Source organism: Petaurus breviceps, unplaced genomic scaffold, assembly GCF_028583685.1.
Source record: "Petaurus breviceps papuanus isolate PSGF00001 unplaced genomic scaffold, PetGlider_PUasm1.0 128, whole genome shotgun sequence".
Classification (NCBI taxonomy): Eukaryota; Metazoa; Chordata; class Mammalia; order Diprotodontia; family Petauridae; genus Petaurus; species Petaurus breviceps.
This window is the reverse complement of record NW_027185664.1, coordinates 4854834-4875085: the sequence shown is the minus strand read 5'-3', so window position 1 is coordinate 4875085 and position 20252 is coordinate 4854834. Positions and strand designations below refer to the sequence as shown.

The 20252-nt window shown below is 39.4% G+C and overlaps 1 protein-coding gene across 1 annotated transcript in view; it reads right to left on the bottom strand.

The window, feature by feature from the left end:
• LOC138172292 (alpha-protein kinase 2-like) overlaps positions 1 to 20252 on the bottom strand; it is a 160531-nt gene that overhangs the window by 32319 nt on the left and 107960 nt on the right. Inside the window, 2 exon segments of the mRNA XM_069102000.1 lie at positions 4482 to 4699; positions 17333 to 17421. Coding sequence (XP_068958101.1) covers positions 4482 to 4699; positions 17333 to 17421 — 307 coding nt within the window.

Below are 20252 nucleotides of genomic sequence, written 5' to 3'. Positions count from 1 at the left end.
CAATCAAAAGCACATATTATGTGACTCTATGGGCCACGAAGGGCACTCAGTGCAGAGGATAGAAGTACAAAAGTGAAAGAATCCTTGCTGCTCAAGACCTTCCATTCTATTAGGTAAGTATGTATACGTATAAAGAAATAGAAAATGTATACACATTTTGGGGGGGAGGGGGGAAGCAAAAGGTCAGGGAGCCTAGGGTGCCTTTATTTCCCTGACCCCCATCAGGCAGGAAGCAGACTGAGCACCAAAGCCCCAAGCAGCAGGGCCTGTGTGGAGCCCAGCAGCCTGGGACATTTTTCTTTTCAGTCTGGTTAGTCAGACAGAAGCTCTTACTCTTGTTTTTCTGCTTTGAACCAAAGAGCTAAATTAGAAATGGCACTTTAGTGGAAGGCAATGAGCATTTCTGAAAGTGTTTTCCACAGTTGAGAGCTAATTCATCTCTATTCTGGCACTGTTCACCACCAAGACACACACAGAAACACATCATGGGGCTTGAATAATAGGGCCTATTTAAAAAAATAAAAATAAAAATCTCTCCTTGCAGGGCTTTCTTCATGGCACATGTGAAATATATTTTAAAATCACAAATGCATTTTCTGAAGCTGCTTAAATTTCTTTCTCTCCTAATCACTTGGCAGAAGGTCCTCTAAGCCAGGCTGTCCTTCTCTGCTCTTCCCCCCCCATTACCAGACTTCACGGCTGGATTAGAAAAACGAAGAAATGCAATTTTAAAAAACAAAACAGGAACGTGGAGAAAAGAGTTCTCTTTAGCAATGACTGTAATTCAACAAGTTATCAAAATCTTTACAACTTAATATTTTAAATTATAATATGACATCATCGGGACAAATTTGGCATAGCAGTCATTTTGAAGACCCAGAGCTGGAAGGGATCTCACAAGTCATACCATACTTCCTTTATTTTACAGATGAGGGGACTGAGCCCCAGGGTGGTAAAGTGACTTGCCCATGGTCATACAAGTAATAAGCAGCATCTGAACCCAGGTCCTTGGACTCTAGAGCCACTGCACCCCAGTGAAGGGATGGCTGGCTGAAGAAGGGAAATGCTTGGCTTAGCTTTAGGTGACCGATTTCCCTAGTATTTACATTCTTGAGATCTGTTGTTGACAGCATCCTGGAACTTTACTAGTGGCACTTATACATACATACATACATACATACATACATACACATATATTTGCTGGGGGGTGGGGAAGAAGGGAGTTCATTGGGGTGGGGAACTCCCAGAGGAAAATACTCTATCATGGAAGATCAGAGTCTGCTCTGCAATTAACAGTCTTAGAAAATTGCCTCAGGCAGTGAGAAATTAAATGACTTGCCTAGGGTCACACTGCTAGTATGTGTCTGTCAGAGGCAAGACATGAATTCAGGTCCCCATTCTGAATTTTTATCTCCTAGGCCATATCATCTATAAATTCAATTCCCAGGCTTCATTTCTAAGTCTTCCAGGCTACTAGTATCAGTATATCACTAGAGGACCTGAAACCATGTCTTTCTGACTCTGAGGCCAACTCTCCATTCACTATACCACAATGCCTCTCATATTACATATAATAAGGGCCTTTGCATGTAGTATGCAATTAATATTTGTTAAACTAAAAAGAACTGATTCTTTCCATTTTCCATTCTGTTGGGATATGCAATGATCCTTTATTGGAGATCATTCAAACCCCACTGACCATTACTGTTGTCTTCTTCTTTCCTCTACTCCTAACTAAAAATTGGCACACGCATCTTGGTCAGAATAGGTTGGTCTCCATAACTTTATTCAAGAAAAATAATTTTTTTTAAAAGAAAAAAGCCATAAAGGTTAAGAGATGAAGAGTTAAAAAGCCAGATTTTTCAGATCTCCAGCAATGCAGCAGGGAACTATAGCCCTCTTTTCCCTTATTGCATAAGGGACTTTGTAAGTCCAAACTTAAAATCCTTCTAGCTCATAATCCTGGCAATTTGCTCCCAGCTGTTTGCAGGGTATACATTGTAAGTGAGTTGCTCTTGATGACCTGGGCCAGGAGTTACCATTTTGGTTTATTAAGAGCAGATGTTAGGAGTTAGTTAACCCTGACTCGTTCATCAGGGCACCGTCTGTCTTTGTACTTGAGTCTTTCACAGCATCAGTAACTGGAGCATCTGTGGGACAAAATGGTTGCTTTGGATGCCCTTGCGTGTGAGAGCTGCACAGATTGGCTAGCATATGAAGGTATGATCTACTCAGTACAGTGACAACTGAGACAAAGTTGTTTCCACCAGTCCTGACCCACTTATTTCAGTTTTTAAGATGACTGCTTTGGATTCGATAACTGTAATCTAATCCTCTGTTGTCCAATTATTGCCACTTTCTCGACCACCCAATTGTGTCAAACAAGGAGTCCTTATCTGTCATAGACAGATTTCTGGGGGTCCATGACCTTGGGTGGGAAAAAATTACATCTTTATTTTCACTCATTCCTATTTGAAATTTAGCATTTCCTGATTATTTAAACACATTGTTCTGAGAAAGTTTCTGTAGACTGCTAAAGGAGTGTGTTAATGACACAAAAAAGTGAAGAACCTTTGGTATAGAGTCAGTCTCAGTAAGCAGGAAAGAATATGGGATTGTTTGAAAGATGCATAAAATTATGATGTGCAACTATGAATCCAACAGCAAAAAAGGGCAGGTTTCCTGGCAGGGTTGAGTAAAGGAACACTCTTTTGAAACACCTCACTGGTACCTTAACTGACATATTTCATTTTCCAACCATAATGTAATGTTGTAGTATGGCTGTTTATTGCCAATTGCAAAGAAAAAAAAAAACTATGCAGACAGCTCCAGGCTATAGCTTCATATTTAATGCAAAATTAGTACCACAAAGGGAGAGGAGGGGAAGGAACATCAATGATTGCACAACCAGAATCTAATTAGGAGAGAAAGTCACCTAGGCTCATAAAGGAAGAGGTTTTTTACAGCAGTGATATCTCTCCTGAGAATAATACAACATAACTACCCTCAATGTACTGGTCCTTTGAGGTCATTGGGAAGATCAAGTATTCCCATCCTCTGACGGGGGGGGGGGGGGGGAGCAGGGCAGAGAGAAGAGAAGGAATTCTTTATGAAGAGTTACACCTTGGAAGAGGTATGATCAGATCTGGTAGTACCCAAGACAGCAGGAGGCAATGGAGCAAACCTGAAATGAACTTTACTGGTTAACTGGAAGAGGAAACAGGCTTCTTGTAAGCCTACTGCATCATTATTGAGTTTTATAAATGCAGCAGAGAAAAAAAAATCCATAGGTGTTCCTATACCTTGTGTTCCTAAAAAGCTATGTATAAACTGAACTATCCTTTAAATGCTTTGGGGAAGTTTGATGTTTAAAGGAGTCCTGGTATGACTCCTTTTAGCCTTTGAGGGATGTAGCCATCCCTCAATTATCTAGGGGTTCTTAGCCTGAGATCTACCATGGAAGGATTTCTAGGGGACCATGAATTTATTTATTTTTAAAAAAATGTTTTATTTTTCTTTTTGGAGGGGGGAAGGTAGGACGATTGGGGTTAAGTGACTTGCCCAAGGTCACATGGCTAGTATTTTTGTATGTTGGGTGTCTGAGGCTGGGGACCATGAATTTAGATGGGGAAAATGACATCTTTATTTCTATATGATTGATTTCCTTGGTAACCCTTTGTATTTAATTTTATTCATTTAAGACTATTAGTCTGAGAAGGGATCCAAAACCTCCACTAGCCTGGGAAAGAGGTTCATGATACACATAAAACAAAAAATTAAGAGGGGCGGCCAGGTAGCACAGTGAGTAAGAGCACTGGCTCCAGTGTCAGGATGACCTAGAGATTGAATCCCGGGCTCAGACACTTAGCACCCACCCAGAAACACCTGGCCATGCAACCTTGAGCAAGTTACTTAACCCCGATTGCTTAAAAAAAATAAAATAAAAACCCCTGATCTAGAGTAAATGATTATTCTATTTAGCAGGAACAATAACTGTAATCTCTTCTCTACTTCTTTTTTGCCAGATGTTTCACCAAACCTTTTTTTAATTAAAAAAAAAAATAAGATGTGCTTATTTTTAATAGTACCACATAGGTAGATTGGTGCCACATGATATGTTGGAAAAAGAATCCCAGCTCTAAGGCTTGCTATATCGCATATGATGATATATCGCACATTACTGAAGCTCCCTGGGACTCAGTTTTCTCATTTATAAAATGAGTGAGTTGGACCTGGACCCATATGGCCCCTTCAAGCTCAAAATCCAGGTGCTTATGAGCCTGGGCTTTGTGTTCTTTCCCCTCCCTCATTCATCCTCTGGTCAAATTACTTAAGATCATCAGTGAAACAATGAAAAGGTGTTCCTTTCCTCCTCAGAGGAACAGTCTATTCTGGTTAATCAGGAGTGAGCTCTCTTTCTCATTGGCTCATTCTGTTCCCAAGGACACCCTGAGAGGCAGAGCAGGAGCTAGTCTTCTTACCTTGCATATCAGTGACTAGCAGACTGCCACTTGTTTTCTGATACACCCAGTGCTGAAAGGTGCAGCACTTCTGACCAGCTTCTGATTCTCTTCTCAGGAAGTTGATTTCCTTCCCATCCCTGATGGAATACTTCACAAACTCCCCAACCAGCTCCTCCTCCACTGTGGCATAGGGGATGTTATTCTTAGGCCGATGGATAAGAAAGATTGGAATGATCCTGGAGGCAAAGAAAGCAGGGTTACCCATCCAGTCCTCAAGCAGGAAAGAAAGGCTAAGTTGTCTATTAGTCCAGTCTAAGGCTATCACTCAAGAGCTCATCCCTAATGGAAAGGGCTGCTTCATTCAGTTCCACTTTTCTCAGTCAGTCGAGAAAACATTCATTACCCTCTCTCCAAAACTGCTTCCTAGTCAGTCTTGGGACAAGATTTAATTTCTTTAGTTGGGATAAAAGAATAATAATGGGTGGCATTTGTACAGCTCTTTAAAGTTGCTAAAGCATTTCACATGCATTTTTCTCATTTGATCCCTGCATCACCCCTAAGAAGTACAATTGTTATTACCATTTAACAGATGAGGAAACTGAAGTTCAGAGATTAAGTGACTTACTCCTAGTCAAATAGCCAACAAGTGTCCGAGCCAAGATTTAAACCTAGTTCTCTGGAATCTAAATCCAGTATTAAAAAAAACAACAACTAAATTAAGTTGACTTCTTAGATGAATTAAATACCTAGAAATCCCCAAAGGATCTTGTCAACCTATAACTTAAATTAGCAGTCCTCAAACTTTTGATTTCAGAGCCCTTGTACTCTCTTGAAAATTACTGAAGATCCTAAAGAGTTTTTAAAAAATATATATGTGGGTAAAATATCTATAATATTTTCTTAGTATTATTATTAGGAAAATAGTTTTGACCTCATGCACTTACTAAAAGTGATGGGGTACCTGGGATCTAAATCAATTTGTAAAACCAATTTGTGAAACCAGTCTGTGCAGTTGTAACTGCAATTTGTATTGTAAAATTGTAATCTGTGAAATCCCTTTCCCAGCCTCGGCTTTGCCCCTTCCCCCTATCGGCACTCGGCCTAGGCAACACCTTGTGACTCCTTTGTTCTTACTTAATCTCATCTAAACGATCTATGCACTAAAGTCACAAGTTCCTCTCAGTCAGCTCTAACCTTTATCTATGCACTGAGGTCCCTTCCCTTCATCTGGTCAGCCCTGACAATGGCAGCCCTACCCTTTAAAAGTAAAAGCATGTACCCCTTTAAAAGTAAAAGCAGGTCCCCTAAAGGACTCTCACGCACAAGCGTAACAATAAACTTCTACAACTCTCACTCCAATTAAGCCTGAGACCTTGAATTCTTTCCAGACGCTATTGCAGGTTTTCTGTTCTTAGATAAGATCAGAATTCCTGCTGAACCTAGAGGGAGCCATCCCTCATCAAAAGGGTCTTATGGACCCACAAGGATCTCTGGACCACACTTTGTGAACTACTGGTTTGAATCATCTTCTTCACCAAAACTTTTCCCAAGGCTTGCTTCAAACACAAATGGATGCATTCGAATGGTATCTTCCAGTTCTACCCTTGCCTGATCTGGACCACAGACTTCAATGGATGTTCAGATGCTTTACTCCATGATTCTGTCCTGACCTCTCTTCTTTGTTTGCTCTCCACTGTCTTTTCATCAGCTCCCATGAATTTAATTATCTTCTCTGTGTAGAAGATTCCCAGATCTCTATATCCAGTTATGAAATACTCCTGTGCTGTAGGCATGCATCTCCAACTGCCTCATGTACTTCTTGAAATGGATGTCTTGTAGGCATCTTAAACTTAACAGGCCCTCAAAAGATTCCTGCTCTTTCTCCCCTCTTCTGAATTACCATCCTCCCAGTAACCCGGACTCTAGGTCTCTATCATCATTCTTACTAACCCCACATACACAATCCACTTTTAAATCCCCTCATTCCTGCCTTCATAGCATCTCTCAGACAAGTTCATTTTCTCTCCACTTGCATAACCATAATCCTAGTTCAGGCCCTCATCACCTCTCACTTGTTCTACTGAAATAGCCTTCTAACTTGTCTCCTAGCTCCAAGTCTCTCTTCACTCCAATCCATCCCCACTCACCTGCCAAAAGTGAGAACCAATCACATCAGCCCTATGCACACACACACACACACACACACACACACACACACATATATACACACATGTTCACTGAGTTCCAGGGGCTCACTATTTACCTCTAGGAAGAAATATAAAGTACTCTATTTAGAACTTATAGCCCTTAATCCATCTTATACGTCTCCACACACTTCATAATTCAGCAGCATCAGTCTACTTGACGTCCTTGAACATAACATTCTGTTTCCCACTCTCCCCCATGCCTAGAATGCTCTGCCCTCTCATCTCTGCCTCCTGGATTCCTTTGCTTCCTTTAAAATGGAACTCAAGTGATACTGACTACAGGAGGCCTTTCCCAGGCACCCTAGCTACTAATGCCTTTGCCTTTCAGATTGCCTTCCATCTTTGTCACCCACATATGTCACCCACATAGTTACCCACCTATGTACACACTGTCCCTCTCAGTCGAATGTACACTCCTGAGGGCAGGGCCTAATTTTCCCCCCTTTCTTTGTGTCCCTAGTGCCTAACATGGCGCCTGGCAAAAAGCAGCCGTTTAATAAATGTTTGCCAACTGAATAATAAGTTACCTCCCACTGTCCATATGCACTTAGATGGTTATTGAGGCTTTTGAGGTTTATTGAGGTTACTGAGACCGTGATGCTAATGAGGTCAACATCCTGGTCCCCATGTCCATGTAGATCACTTAACCTGACCCTATTCCAGGGTCATAATCTGTTCTTCTAACTCTGACCAGCTCCCTCAAAAACATGTTTTCTAATTCAGCAGGGAAACTGAAAAGAGAGAACATGGGAAAAGAATGCTATGTTGTGCTTATGGTGAGCCAGTAACATAACAACATTTTAGGCTTGGAAGTGGTGAGATGATGATACATTTCAATAACGAGTTTTCAAAAAATATATATTCAGGACACATTTTTAGAGTTAATCTGTACTATTCTGTATTTTATCCTTTACTTTCTTATGTTCAGACAATCAACAGAACAATAAGTCAAACCCTTTTTCACTCGCGAAGGACAGTCCACTTCAAACGTGTGGCCATGTCAATATGCCTATCTTAGACTGTAAGCTTCTGCAACAAACATTATTGTTTTATTTGAATACTCTTTTTATTTCATTTGTATAGTGAGCTCCCAGAGAGAAAACCCCTTCTGCCAGTGCAGACTGATGCCTGCTCTGAAATGTATGGTTTTAGAAAGTTGTCTGGGAGCAAGAGGCTAAGTGACTTGCCCAGGGTCACATAACCAGTACATGTCAGAGGCAGGAATCCAACTCAATTCCTAGACCAACTCACTCTTTACTCCTTATACTGTCAGTCACACGATGCCTTTCAATAATGCAAGGATGATAAAGAATAGCAAAATGCCTTTAGGTAGACATCTAAGGGAAGGAAAGAAAAGGAGAAGTAAATAGCCTTAAAAAATAAAAAACCAATTTCTAAAGAGTCATTGTGGAAAGAAATATGGATCTATACCTGAATCCAAATTCTGCCTTTTTCACTTACTGTGTAAATTTAGGCAAATCATTTTACCTGTCTAGCACTTATTGTCCTCATTTATAAAATAAACAAGTTGTAATAGATCATCTCTGAGGTCCCTTGTAGCTCTAAATCTATAACAATGTGACTATGACACTTAAGAATGCGAGGCTTTGTAACTTCTGAGAAATTCGGTTTGTGTTTTGCCTAGAACTTCATCACAGGGCTCACTTTCTGCCAAACAATCTGAATGATTCTGCAGGTAGAACTAGTGATGCTCAGGCAGGACCTTTCTTCCAGCAAGAATCAGGACTGGGGAAGCATTTTAAATTCACATTTTATCAAGTTCTGAGAAACTAGTGAGCACCTAGATCAAATGTTCCAGAAATGTATTTCCAGAATGAAAGATGGCAGGGAGTAGTTTGTACAATATGGTGATATAAAATCCCAGGAATGATTGATGGCAGAAATAGTATATGAATGAAGGAATGGATGAACAAAATGGTGGAATTAATGACAGACCCCAAAAAAGTGTCATATCTACGAATAACAGAGAATAGAGTGCCAGGTGAGTAGAGTGGACAAAGAAGTGGTGAGATTGATCTCTACAGCTATAATCACATGAATTTGACAAAGCAGTTATCTATTGCTGTCCCCTCTCTCTGTGAAGGGAATAGTGATATGGCTGCACTCTCCAAACACCTGTTAGAAGGCATCAAAAAGCTGCACCAAATCAGTCAACTACAATTAATACTGTGAAAGGCAACAATGATATGTTGGAGCCAATTCAAACTGGCTTTTGAGAGCCAATTGTTAAATTTTGATTTATACCTTGAAAGTTGGCAAATGCTACAAACCAGGATTTAATTTATTGTTTTGTCGATTGTCTAGACCTCAGAAAGACTAGAGAAAATGTTATAATGCAGATTAATCTCAAAAGTGTACTCTGCCTACATTTCCCCCCAGATCTCTGGTTCTTAAACCTTTACTAGTACAACATGGCAACATGGCTTTAGAATTGGAGTTAGAGAGGGGGTCAGAAGAATAACTTATAGAGAAATACAACAATAAACATGCAGGGAAAAACAATGTTAAGGACAGCCTTGGTGAAATAGGGAAAGAAGAAGTGTCTGGGCCTTCCTAGTATCCTTAACCTCCTCCTCTGTCAAGGACCCCTCTCTTCCTAGTCTTTTCCTGCTATGAAAACTTGCTCTTTGGAAAGGATCGCCTATCAGTGATTTGTACCTTAGTGCGAATTGATACCCTGGATTATAGGATCATAGATCAGGGACCTAGTAGATCCCCTAGTCTAACCATTTTACAGATGATGATATTAAGGCCTAGAGAGATTAAGTGACCATTACAGCTGGCAACATGGTTTAATGGACAGAGTGATGGAATTAAGAAGATTTGGGTTCAAATAGCTCAGATTCTTGCTAGTTATTTGACCCTGGGCAAGTCACTGGACCTTTCTGGACCTTAATTTCCTCATCCTTAAAATGAGTTAGTCTTAATGACCACCAAGGTCCCTTCAAGCACTAAATAAATAATTATATTCTTTATTCATTTTATAGCCAGAGAAAACTGAAGCAGAGAGGTTCAAATAGCTAGTTAGGAATAAATCCACTCCTATAATCCATGTCCCATTTCTCCCAATCATGTAAACAAAATTATTCATTTTACCTGCCATGATCCTATCTCTTGTTTCCTCATAAACTTTCTTCTTATCCATAGATCTGATAGGTAACTTTTTTTTCCTGCTTATGATAACACCTTTACTATCTAAATCATGTAACCATTTTGATTTTATCTTGGTATAAAGTATGAGATATTGGTCTATGTTTCTTCCAGACTGTTTTCCAGTTTTCCCAGTAGTTTTGTCAAATGGTGAGTTCTTGCCCCCAAAGTGTGGATCTTTAAGTTTATCAAATACTGGATTACTATGGTCATTTCTACTGTGTATTGTATATCGAATCTATTCCACTGATCCACCACTCTATTTCTTAGCCAGTACCAGATTGGTTTCACGATTATCCCTTTATAGTAGTTTGAAATCTAGTATGTCTAGGCTGCCTTCCTTCACATTTTTTTCATTGATTCCCATAATATTCTTTTTTTTTTTAAAGCAATTGGGGTTAAGTAACTTGCTCAAGGTTACACGGTCAGTTATTTTGTGTGGGTGTTAAATATCTGAGGCTGGAACCAATCCCTGGTCTCCCAACTCCAGGGCCAGTGCGCCACCTGGCTGCCCCTATTCCCATAATATTCTTGACCTTTTGTTCTTCCATATGAACTTTCTTATCATTTTTTCTAGCTCTATAAAATAATTCTTTGATAATTTGATTGGTATGGCACTGAATAATTAAGTTAATTTAAGTAAACGTATCATTTTCATTACACTGGTTTAGCCTACCCACAAGCAATTAAAATTTCTCCTATTATTTAGATCCATCTTTATTTGTGTGAAAAGCGTCTTATAATTATGTTCATGTCGTTCTTGTGTATGCCTTGACAGGTAGACTCCCAAGTATTTTATACTGTCTGCAGTTATTTTTAATGGAATTTTTCTTTCTCTCTTCCTGTGGGTTTTGTTGGTAATATATAGAAATGCTGATTATTTTTATATGGGTTTATTTTATGCTCCTGCCACAAAACCTTTTATAAGACATTTTATATTTTTGACACTGTCTGTGAAGCTTCCTGCCAGAGTTGGGAGTCAGGAGGTTGAATTTGCATTCTGGTTCCAAAACTAACTAGTTGTGTGAGACCTAGAGTAAGTCATTTCCACTGGGAAGTTGATGTGGGGCTGTTCTATTTTCTCATTTTAAAAATGAGGAGATAGTCTCTAAGCTTCATTCCATAGCTAAAATTCCATGTGTCTCTCAGGTTTTAAGCTCCACAAGGGCAAGAACTCTGCCTTGTTTAGCTTTGTATATCCCCTGGTACCTAGCCCTTGATAGGTGCTAAGTAAACGTTTGTGGTTTGAATGAATGATTCTGTAACTCTAAGTCACTCTGCTCCCTCTTCCGAGGGTTTTTGCATTTTACATTTCATCTATAACAATAAAATGAAAGACTTTATCCCTTTTTAGAGAAATTTCAAGTTTGGCTGAAAGGTGAAGTGGGTAATGGTGGGAGTGAGAGGGCAGAGTCAAGGGCCTTTCCTGGTGGCCCATACTTTAAGGCCAGCCCCAGTGGGAAGGGGAATAGGTGAGATGAAGGGGAACAATGTCCATCCACCAGCGAGAATTAGAGTAGTTCTTAAAGACAAAAAGAAGTGGTTCCCTCCTCACAACTGCAACCCTACAACTGCAGTTTTTCATGGAGTATCCGCTAAGGTCCCCTATTCACTTTTACTGCCCCCATTTTGGAGGTATTCATGGCTGCACAGTCGTATCCCTTAGTGAGCCCTTGATAATCCAACCAGCCGCATGTCTTCTCAGCAGAACTGAAAGGGTTCATGGACCGCATGTGTGCTCATTAATTATGTGGCATTTATAAAATACCAACAATAGCTAAGCACTGTTCAGCACATTAATTAAGCCTAGTCCTTGCCCAGTGGGATTTCATTTGCATACCTAATTTGGCTCCCTGGATAATCATGAATTTTTAAACAGGAAGCTGTCTTCACATACAGCATTTTCCCTTTAAGACCCTGATTTTCCTATGAATAGAGCTCAGAAAAGGAACTCCCAGGGACTGGTATCGTCTTAGGAGGAAGAAAACATAAGAGCTGGCTTGGCTTGTCAGAAGTTGCATCCTGAAATTCTCCTCAGTATTTGAAGGGACAAAGATTTTTTATTAAATTCAATTCTGGCACAGTCATTGCTGGTGTTTTCGGCTCAGGCCCCTTTGGCTCAGCTCCTTTTCCCTCTGCATGGTTCAAAACAGAGAAGACCCTTGAATATGTTGGGAGCAGATTGTGTGACCTTTCCCTTCTGCTTTTCATGAGTCTCTTTCTTCCTTGGTCTGTCCCTTCTCTTGGCTAGCATTGCTGCCCACTGGGATTGTTCTGCCTCCAAGTCTACAAAGCTACAAAACCCTCAGGATCCTTGTTTATTCCCCGCATACACACAATGTGCCTAGCCTATGTGGCCAGTATCCAAAAGGCTGCCTATTACCAGGTTTCCTAAAATGGGTACCAGGGTGGAGACCTACAAGGGCTCACACCCTGTAGATGATCTTCTGCTTAAAGATGACCTTTCAAGATCCTTCCCAGCTATTCCCTGGAATTCTTCCTAGGATTCTGCAATTCTGTATATGGTCACAAATGAATTATTCCCTTATTTGCCAAAAAGGGAAAGTATGGGCTTGGATGCGAGAACCCCCTGCTCTATCTTAAGAGGGGACTAGGGTGTGGTAGTTGTGAACCATACTAGGAACAGATTGTCTGGCTTTCCCATTCCGCTGTTCATTAGTCTTTTTAGGTGGAAGGATAAGGACTAATTCTTACTGCATGTGACCTTAATTCAGCCTAGTTCCTGTCTTCCTGTGTGTAACAGAAAAGAAGCCACACTAAACTGTATTTGTGGGCATGCATTTTCCATCTTCTTCCCCTCCTCTTATAGAAGGACACTATGTATAAATATATATGGTAAAACTGGAGCCAGTAAGGGGCTGAAAATCATCTGGTTTTAATATGGAGAATATATTTTCTTGGTGAATTTTAAAAATGGGTGACAGTTATACAAAGTTCCTTCCTTCCTCGTAAACTATTCCATATATTTATCCTAAACCAAGCTCAGTTTCTTCCTCCAAACCATTTCCTCTGACTTCCCCTATTTCTATAAGATACCACATGTAGTCATCTCTGACGTGCCCTCTCCCTTCTCCAAAAGCACAACCCACCCCCACCCCACCCCCCCTGCCAGACAATTCATTGTGGAGTCCTGTCCATCCTACTTCTGAAACATTCATTGCATCTTTCCCTCCTATCTGTTCTGCTACCACTATCATTCAGGATCTCTATTACCATAAGATTATTGTAAGAGCCTCTTCACCTTCAATTCAATCCAATATTTAGCCAGTATTTTTAAGTGACTGCTGTGTGTTAAGAGTGCTGTAGTAGGCTCTGGAGGAGATAGCAAGTGTGGGAGAGGATTCTGTTCCTGTCTCACTGGAGTTCATAATCTAATAGGGAGATAAGTGATATTTAAACTTTAAAGTGCTACATAAGTGTAAGCTAAATATATAAAACTTAAGATAATAATTAAGATAATAATCATAAAAAGATTCAAACAGGGCACCTAAGATCACCACTGGGGAAAGATCTGGGAAAGTATCATGGAGGAGGTGGCATTTGAGCTGAGGTTTTCATAGCACTTTAATAGAAACAGCCTTGGATTTGGAATCAGAAGACCTGAATTTGAGACCTGGCTCTACTACTGAATTGCTGTGTGACTGACCTCTATCGGTCTCACTTACCTCATCTAAAAATTAAGAGCTTGGGCTCAGTGGTCTCTAAGATTCTTTCTGGCCCTAGAATGCTATGATTGCATCATTCTATGAGTGGGGATTCAAAAAATATAAAGGGAAGAGAGGCGTTCCAAGTGCAGTGCGAACCAAAGTAAGGAGGGGTGTGGATGAGGAATGGCCAATAGACCAAATGACAGGTAACAGGGAGTAGTATGAGATAAGGCTGAAAAAAGAGTCTTGAAAAATAGTTAAGAGAGATGAATGCCTCATCTGTCCTGCCCACCCCCAGCCCCCAACCCTAAACCTTATTTCATGTCTATTATTCAATACATTTTCCTTAAGCAAACTACAGTCACACCACTCTTCTGCTGAAAAACTTTAGAGGCTTACTGAATTAATTCCAGATTCCTCAATAGGATTTATGGTTTCATGATGAATAACTAGAGAATGCCAACATCTTAAGAACTCAATACCATATCATGAAAAACACCGATTGCAGTAAAAGTAGGATATTACAGTTAAAATTTTTTTTAAGGATTCAGAGATTTATGTATATCAAGAAATTTAATTATTTTATTCTGTCCACATTAATATGAATACCCCTGTACCTGTGTGACCTTGGCCAAGGCACTTTAACCTTCACAGGCCTCTGTACAATGAAGGGAGCAGAGAATCTTGAGGTTCCTTCCAGTTCCAGATCTATGAAATCCTCGCTGTCCTTCAAGGACCCATTTCAATGGCATTGCCTTCCTAAGCTTTTCCCAAGTCTAAATTGGGATATGATCTCTCCCTTCACCACATAGCTATACCATTTTGGTTTCACCCCTTTCATATTTTTATGGCATTTACTGTATTCTGCTTTGTTGTCTGGTTGTTTAGTCATATGTGGCCTTTCGTGACCCCATGGATTATATTAAATTTTTTTTTTCAGAAAATACAGGATTGGTTCGCTACTTCTTTGGCCACTTTGTCCCCATTTTACAGATGAGAAACTGAAGCAAATAGTGGTTAAGTGACTTGTCCAGGGTCACACAGCTAGTAAATGTCTGAGCCTAGGTTTGAACTCAGATCTTCCTGACTCTGTCTACTGTACCATCTATTCTGCTTTATGTTATAGTAGTTCGTGTGCTTGGTTCCACCCCCTATAATCTATTTGTAATCCCTTACTTATAGTGGGTACTTGATAAAATATTCCTAAATCTCTCCCCCAATTTTCATTCATTTTTTCATTTCTTCATAATTCCTGTTTCAGACAATCTCAGCGTACCCTAAATATTCCTTCTTTCAATGTGTATGCATACATCATAAATATAGAATAATGACCTTACAAATAAACAGTCAATCACATCTTGGGGAACTAACATTTTTGGCTGGCTTGATAAATATTTAGGCAGTGGGCTGAAAAAAAACCAATGTGAATGAGCCTGGATGTATCTCTGTAACACTCTATGGGGTTCTGTGTTTACTTTGTAAATAGGATTTACTGGCATTCATACGAAAGAGAACATCACAATGCTTAATTATGATTCTTTCCTATGGTCAGTTAACTCAGAGGATTCATGCTTTGTGCTTCATTAATGAAGCTGTGGCCAGGGACTCACTGCCCATTTGGGTCACTTAGCTTTGGGAGGTTCTGTGGCTACAGACTTTGCTTCTAACCTTGACCAGATGTCTGGCAAAAGCATGCCACTGGTCATCCAAAAGACTGGTTGAGATGTGGGAATCTACCATGACCAGTGCAGAGGCAGCAGGCGCAGAGGCAATCAGGACTCAAGCCAGGTGAGCATTCTCATTTCAGCTCTGCCATTCACTAGGGGTGAGAACTTAAGCAAGTTGCTAAAAGGGTCTTTATGTATAAAATGAGACTAATAATAGTAGCACTGTTAACTTCACAGGCTTCTCTGTGGAAAGAGCTCCTGCAACGTTTAAAAAGCACCACAGAAATGGCAGAGCACAGGCATTGTACTTCATGCATGCCTAGCCTACCTCAAAACCAGGAAGAGCTGGGTTCAAATCCTACATCTGACATAGACTGTCTGTATAATACCAGGTGAATCATTTAACTCTCAGTGCTTTAGGGAACTAACTCTTTGTGATGTCAAGTTGCAGAGATACTGACCTACTTTGGTAAAGGGAGTTTCCTCATGGGGGAATTCCCTATTCCAAAGAAATCATAGATCTAGTCCCTATTCCTCTAAAGTGGAAGTTATTATTTGAGACACAGTGCAGTAGAATGGAAGAAGTCCCTGGGTTAGAGGGCCACTTCTATTACTCACTGGCTGTGGCCAACTGATATAACTGTGTTGGGTAAGTCACCCAATCTGACCAAGCCTCAATTTATACTTCTATGAAATGGAAACAGTAACACTTAAGCTCCTTTCTTACAAAGTTATTGTGAAGATACTACTTTGTATACCTTAGGACAATATTTTGGGGATCTGTAATTTCATAGATATTGGAATTCCCTCCATTTACACAGATTGCCACCTACCCATAAGTCATCAGAGAGTCATAGGGAGATACCTGAATTTCAGAAAGTTTAATGATTTGTCCTTAGGTCACTCAGCTAATAAATTTAAGGAGAAGAATAGGAACTTAGGTCTTTTCCAATCTAAGAGGATCACTTTACTCTGGCACACTGTCACTTTTTTTTTTGAGGTTGGAGACCATACAACTTAATAAATATCAACCTGTCAGTCCACAAGCATGCACTATGGATAGGGGGCTTTCCTTAGAGTCAGGAAGATCTTGGTTCAAGTGCTGTCTCTGACATCTACCAGCTATATGCCCTGAGGACAAGTCAGTTGTCTCAGGGCTCCAGGCAGTTCTCTAAGACTATCAATTGTGGAGAAGTTGCTGGTCAGCACTGATATATCAGTGGAATCAATGTCCCCGAAAAACTTCTCTAAGCATTTAATAAATACCTACTTTGTGCCACACATTGTGATGGACAGTGGTCAAAGACAAAGAGAAAAATGAAAGTCCCTCAAGGAACTTACTACTGGAAAAAATAGGTACACATTTAATATAGACAAAATAGATCTAAAACATGGAATCTATATGTATACATACACATACATATGCATATTTATATGTGAGCATCACTGGATTATTGTGAAGTTCCTAGGAGATTGTACAAAAAGATTCCCACAAAAGGAAGCTAATAGTACTGCTAACCAATGACGGCTAACATTTCTATGGTGCTTACTATGTGCTAGGCATTGTGCTAAATCCTTTACAATGATTATCTCTCTTGGTCCTCACAGCAACCCTGGGAGGTAGGTGCTGTCATTATCCCTGTTTTACAGTTTAGAAAACTGAGGCAAACATGAATTAAGTAACTTTCTCTGGATCACTCAGTAAGTGTCTGAGACTGGATTTGAATTCAGGTCGTCCTGACTCTAGGCCCAGAGCTCTATCCACCAGGTCAGCTAGCTGCCCCTAGTAAAACAATCTGAAGTGATTATTCTCTGGATGAGAAGTCTGAAGTGTTATGTTCTCAGATAAAGAACATATCATATTCATCCTAAATGAATGTAAGTCAAGGGGCCTGCCATTAATCTTGAATGTCCCTCGAACGAGATCACATCTAGTAGGGCTGGGACAAAGGCCCCCCATGGAGGTAAGAGCTTTACTTTTATGGGTTTGTGGGTTTTCTCTCTCCTTTCTTCGGACAGGGAAGTGACTCTGTGGCCCTGGGGATATTGGGATGAATTGTATTGCTGGATCCCTCTTTCTAGTATCCATCCCACCATTGCCTTTATTATCAGTGAGACAGATGGGGGACATTACAAACCTGAACATGGCTACTCACTCTGGTACTTCTCCAAAGCCTTCCAAAGGCTGGGCTTCAGCTGCATAGATCTTGGCATACTGTCTGGCAGTATTTTGGACATAACATTCCTATATCACCAAAAGATACAAAAAATTACATGTTACTAGAAGAAAGCCAGGCAGCAGTCCCTAGTGAGGACAAGGAAGCATGTTTACAATAGCGTAGGTAGCACATTCTCAGAGCACACGGCTGCTAAGTAGATTCACTTTGCTTGACTATGCTTATTTAGATTCTCCTCTCTCTCTAATTTTTAACTTGAAGATTAGGAGTTTGGGAGGGGTGGACCATGTGAGTTATCGAGAGAGACAGACAGACAGACAGAGACAGAGACAGAGAGAGAGAGCCATGAAAACATTTTTTTTTAATGTACAGAAGAGAACAGAAAGACTTTAAAAGGGAGCACAAATAAACAGGACAGTTTTTGAAAGTAATGTGTAGAATTTATTATATAATTTAAGAAAAAAAGCAATATGAAATGGATATACATGGTTTCATGTTCAATCTTCTTTTTGTGTCTTACTTGTATATGGAAATGATTCTTTTTGAATGTTTACATTCAAAATAAAAATAATTAAATAAAAAACCTTAAGAAATCAAAAGAGCTCTAAATCCTTAGACAAATTATCCCAGAGAGATATTGAGAGACACAAATCACATGCTTATCAAATTTGGGGATATCGTGAAATGGAAGGAAGGGTTAAAATGTTGGATTAAAAGAATGGGAATGGAAAAAATTCTTAACATCCAGGAACTAGAACTATGGATGAAATCAAATAAAGTACATTTTAATATGAATCAATGTAAAGTTCTAAATAGGTTCAAAAAATTAACTTCACAAGTATAGGATGAGGAAAATATGTGCTCTTAGGTAGTTCGTGTTAAAAAACAAATTCCTAAGAGTTTCGGTGAACTGCAAAGCTCAGTGAGTCAATAGTTTGTTATGCCAGCTGAAAAAAATGCTATCTTCATCATTAATAAAAGAAAGATAGCATCTAAAAGGGAAGGGATGATAGTTCTACTGTACTCTACGTTGCTTAGAACATATTTGAAGTATAGTGTTCGATTCTGGGAATGACATTTTGAAAAAGACAATTACAAGCTGTAATATATCCAAGGAGGGCAATCAGGATTATGTAGAAATTTGAAACCATTTTATACAAAAATCACTTAGAGGAACTGGGGATGGTCAATCCTGAAGAGAAAAGGTTTGGGAGAAACAGGATGTCTGTCATCAAATATTTGAAGAGTTGTCAGGTAGAAAAAAAAATTAGATTTATTTTCCTTGGCCTATAAGGGGCTACTTATACTTATAAGGGGAGAGCTTATAACTACAGATGGAAGCAATAGGGAGGCAGATTTTGGCTAAAGACATAAGGACTTCCTAATAATTAGGATTGCTTTAAAAAGATGGAATTTCTTTGGAAGAAGTTCATTCACTATCACTGGAAGTCTTGAAGCTGATCTAGAGAACAACTTTCCAAGGATGCTATAAAAGAGATTCATATTTTAGATAATGGTTTGCATTGGAAGAACCTAGAAATTCTCTCCAGATATGATACTCCATGATTCTGTGATGTGTGTCTAGGTCATAATATGTGTACTCCACATTTACACTGATGCCAGAGTGACTGCTGATAGGCATGCTCAGTTGGAATGGCTTTATGAGACAATCTAAAACCAGAACTAGAATGATTGGTAGAGAGGCAAGAGATGAGTGAATAAATTAGAGTCAACGACCTTGTGAACTCAGTAGGGTTTTGCATTTGAAATCCCATTTTCAAAGATGTCATTTGAGAGGTAAATAATTCATAATACCATAGTGAGGTGTGTTGGTTTGTTAAAGGCCTAAGTGGATACTATTGAATCTACATTGTCTTGGGCATAAGGGCATTTCTCAAAGTGGAGCTCTGGGTGTTATTGAAATTCATCATAATAGGTTTTAAAAAGTGGTTGAGGTATAAGGGATAAACTTTAGAAAAGGGGAAGGAGTGGAGGGAATTCTAATATCTATGAAATTGAATCCAAATTAATAGAAATGGGAAGAATTCTATGTGTGAAGAATAGGGGTGGCCTTCTCTGACTCAGGGTCAAAGATGATATGTCTGAAAATTATATACAAACAACTTAGAATGGTAAAATTGTGGAGTTGGAAGACCTTAGAGATGATAAACTAAAGGTTAGAGACCAACTAGTAATTTTCTAGAGGAGAAAGCAGAGACCTAGAGAGGTTGACTTAACTAAAAGTATAGAGCCAATTAGTAGCACATCTGAACCTAGGATCCAAGTATACTGACTCTCAGGCCAGTGCTAGAACAGAGGCATACAGTAAAAAAAAGAGAGAATGACTCTATGTTACTTCAAATAGCATTTTGAAGACCTAGGTCTGATTTAAGAACTGTGCTAGAAGTCAGGTAAAGTAACAGGAGTTTCAATCAATCATTTCCTAAATTGATATCTTGAATTGAGTCAAATATAGGTAGAAAGAGATAGGGAAGTTGAGGTGGGGAGAGGGAAAAAAAGAAAGTTATTTGATAACTTTGCTGTATATTTAAAAGGAATAACAAGTTGTACATAATGGATTTGCAATTTTAGGTACAATCCACTGTTTTACTATTCCACTTTGATATGGAATTGCTTGTTTTATTTCTTAAGTTCAGAATAAAATAAAGGAATTAAAAAAAAAGAAATAGGGAAGAAGGAACGGAAATTTGTATCTGCTGAATTTCCCAATTTTCCTTTTGTAGGCTATCCTCAGGGATTTGAGTCCAGGAGATTCAGTGTGATCAAGAATAACTGCTTTCCAAATATATTTTCTATCTGTCTCTAGAAGGATAGTGTGGATTCAAATCCCAGAGGATATGCTAGGAGTTTACAGGAAAAGGGATGAAATCAAGACAGG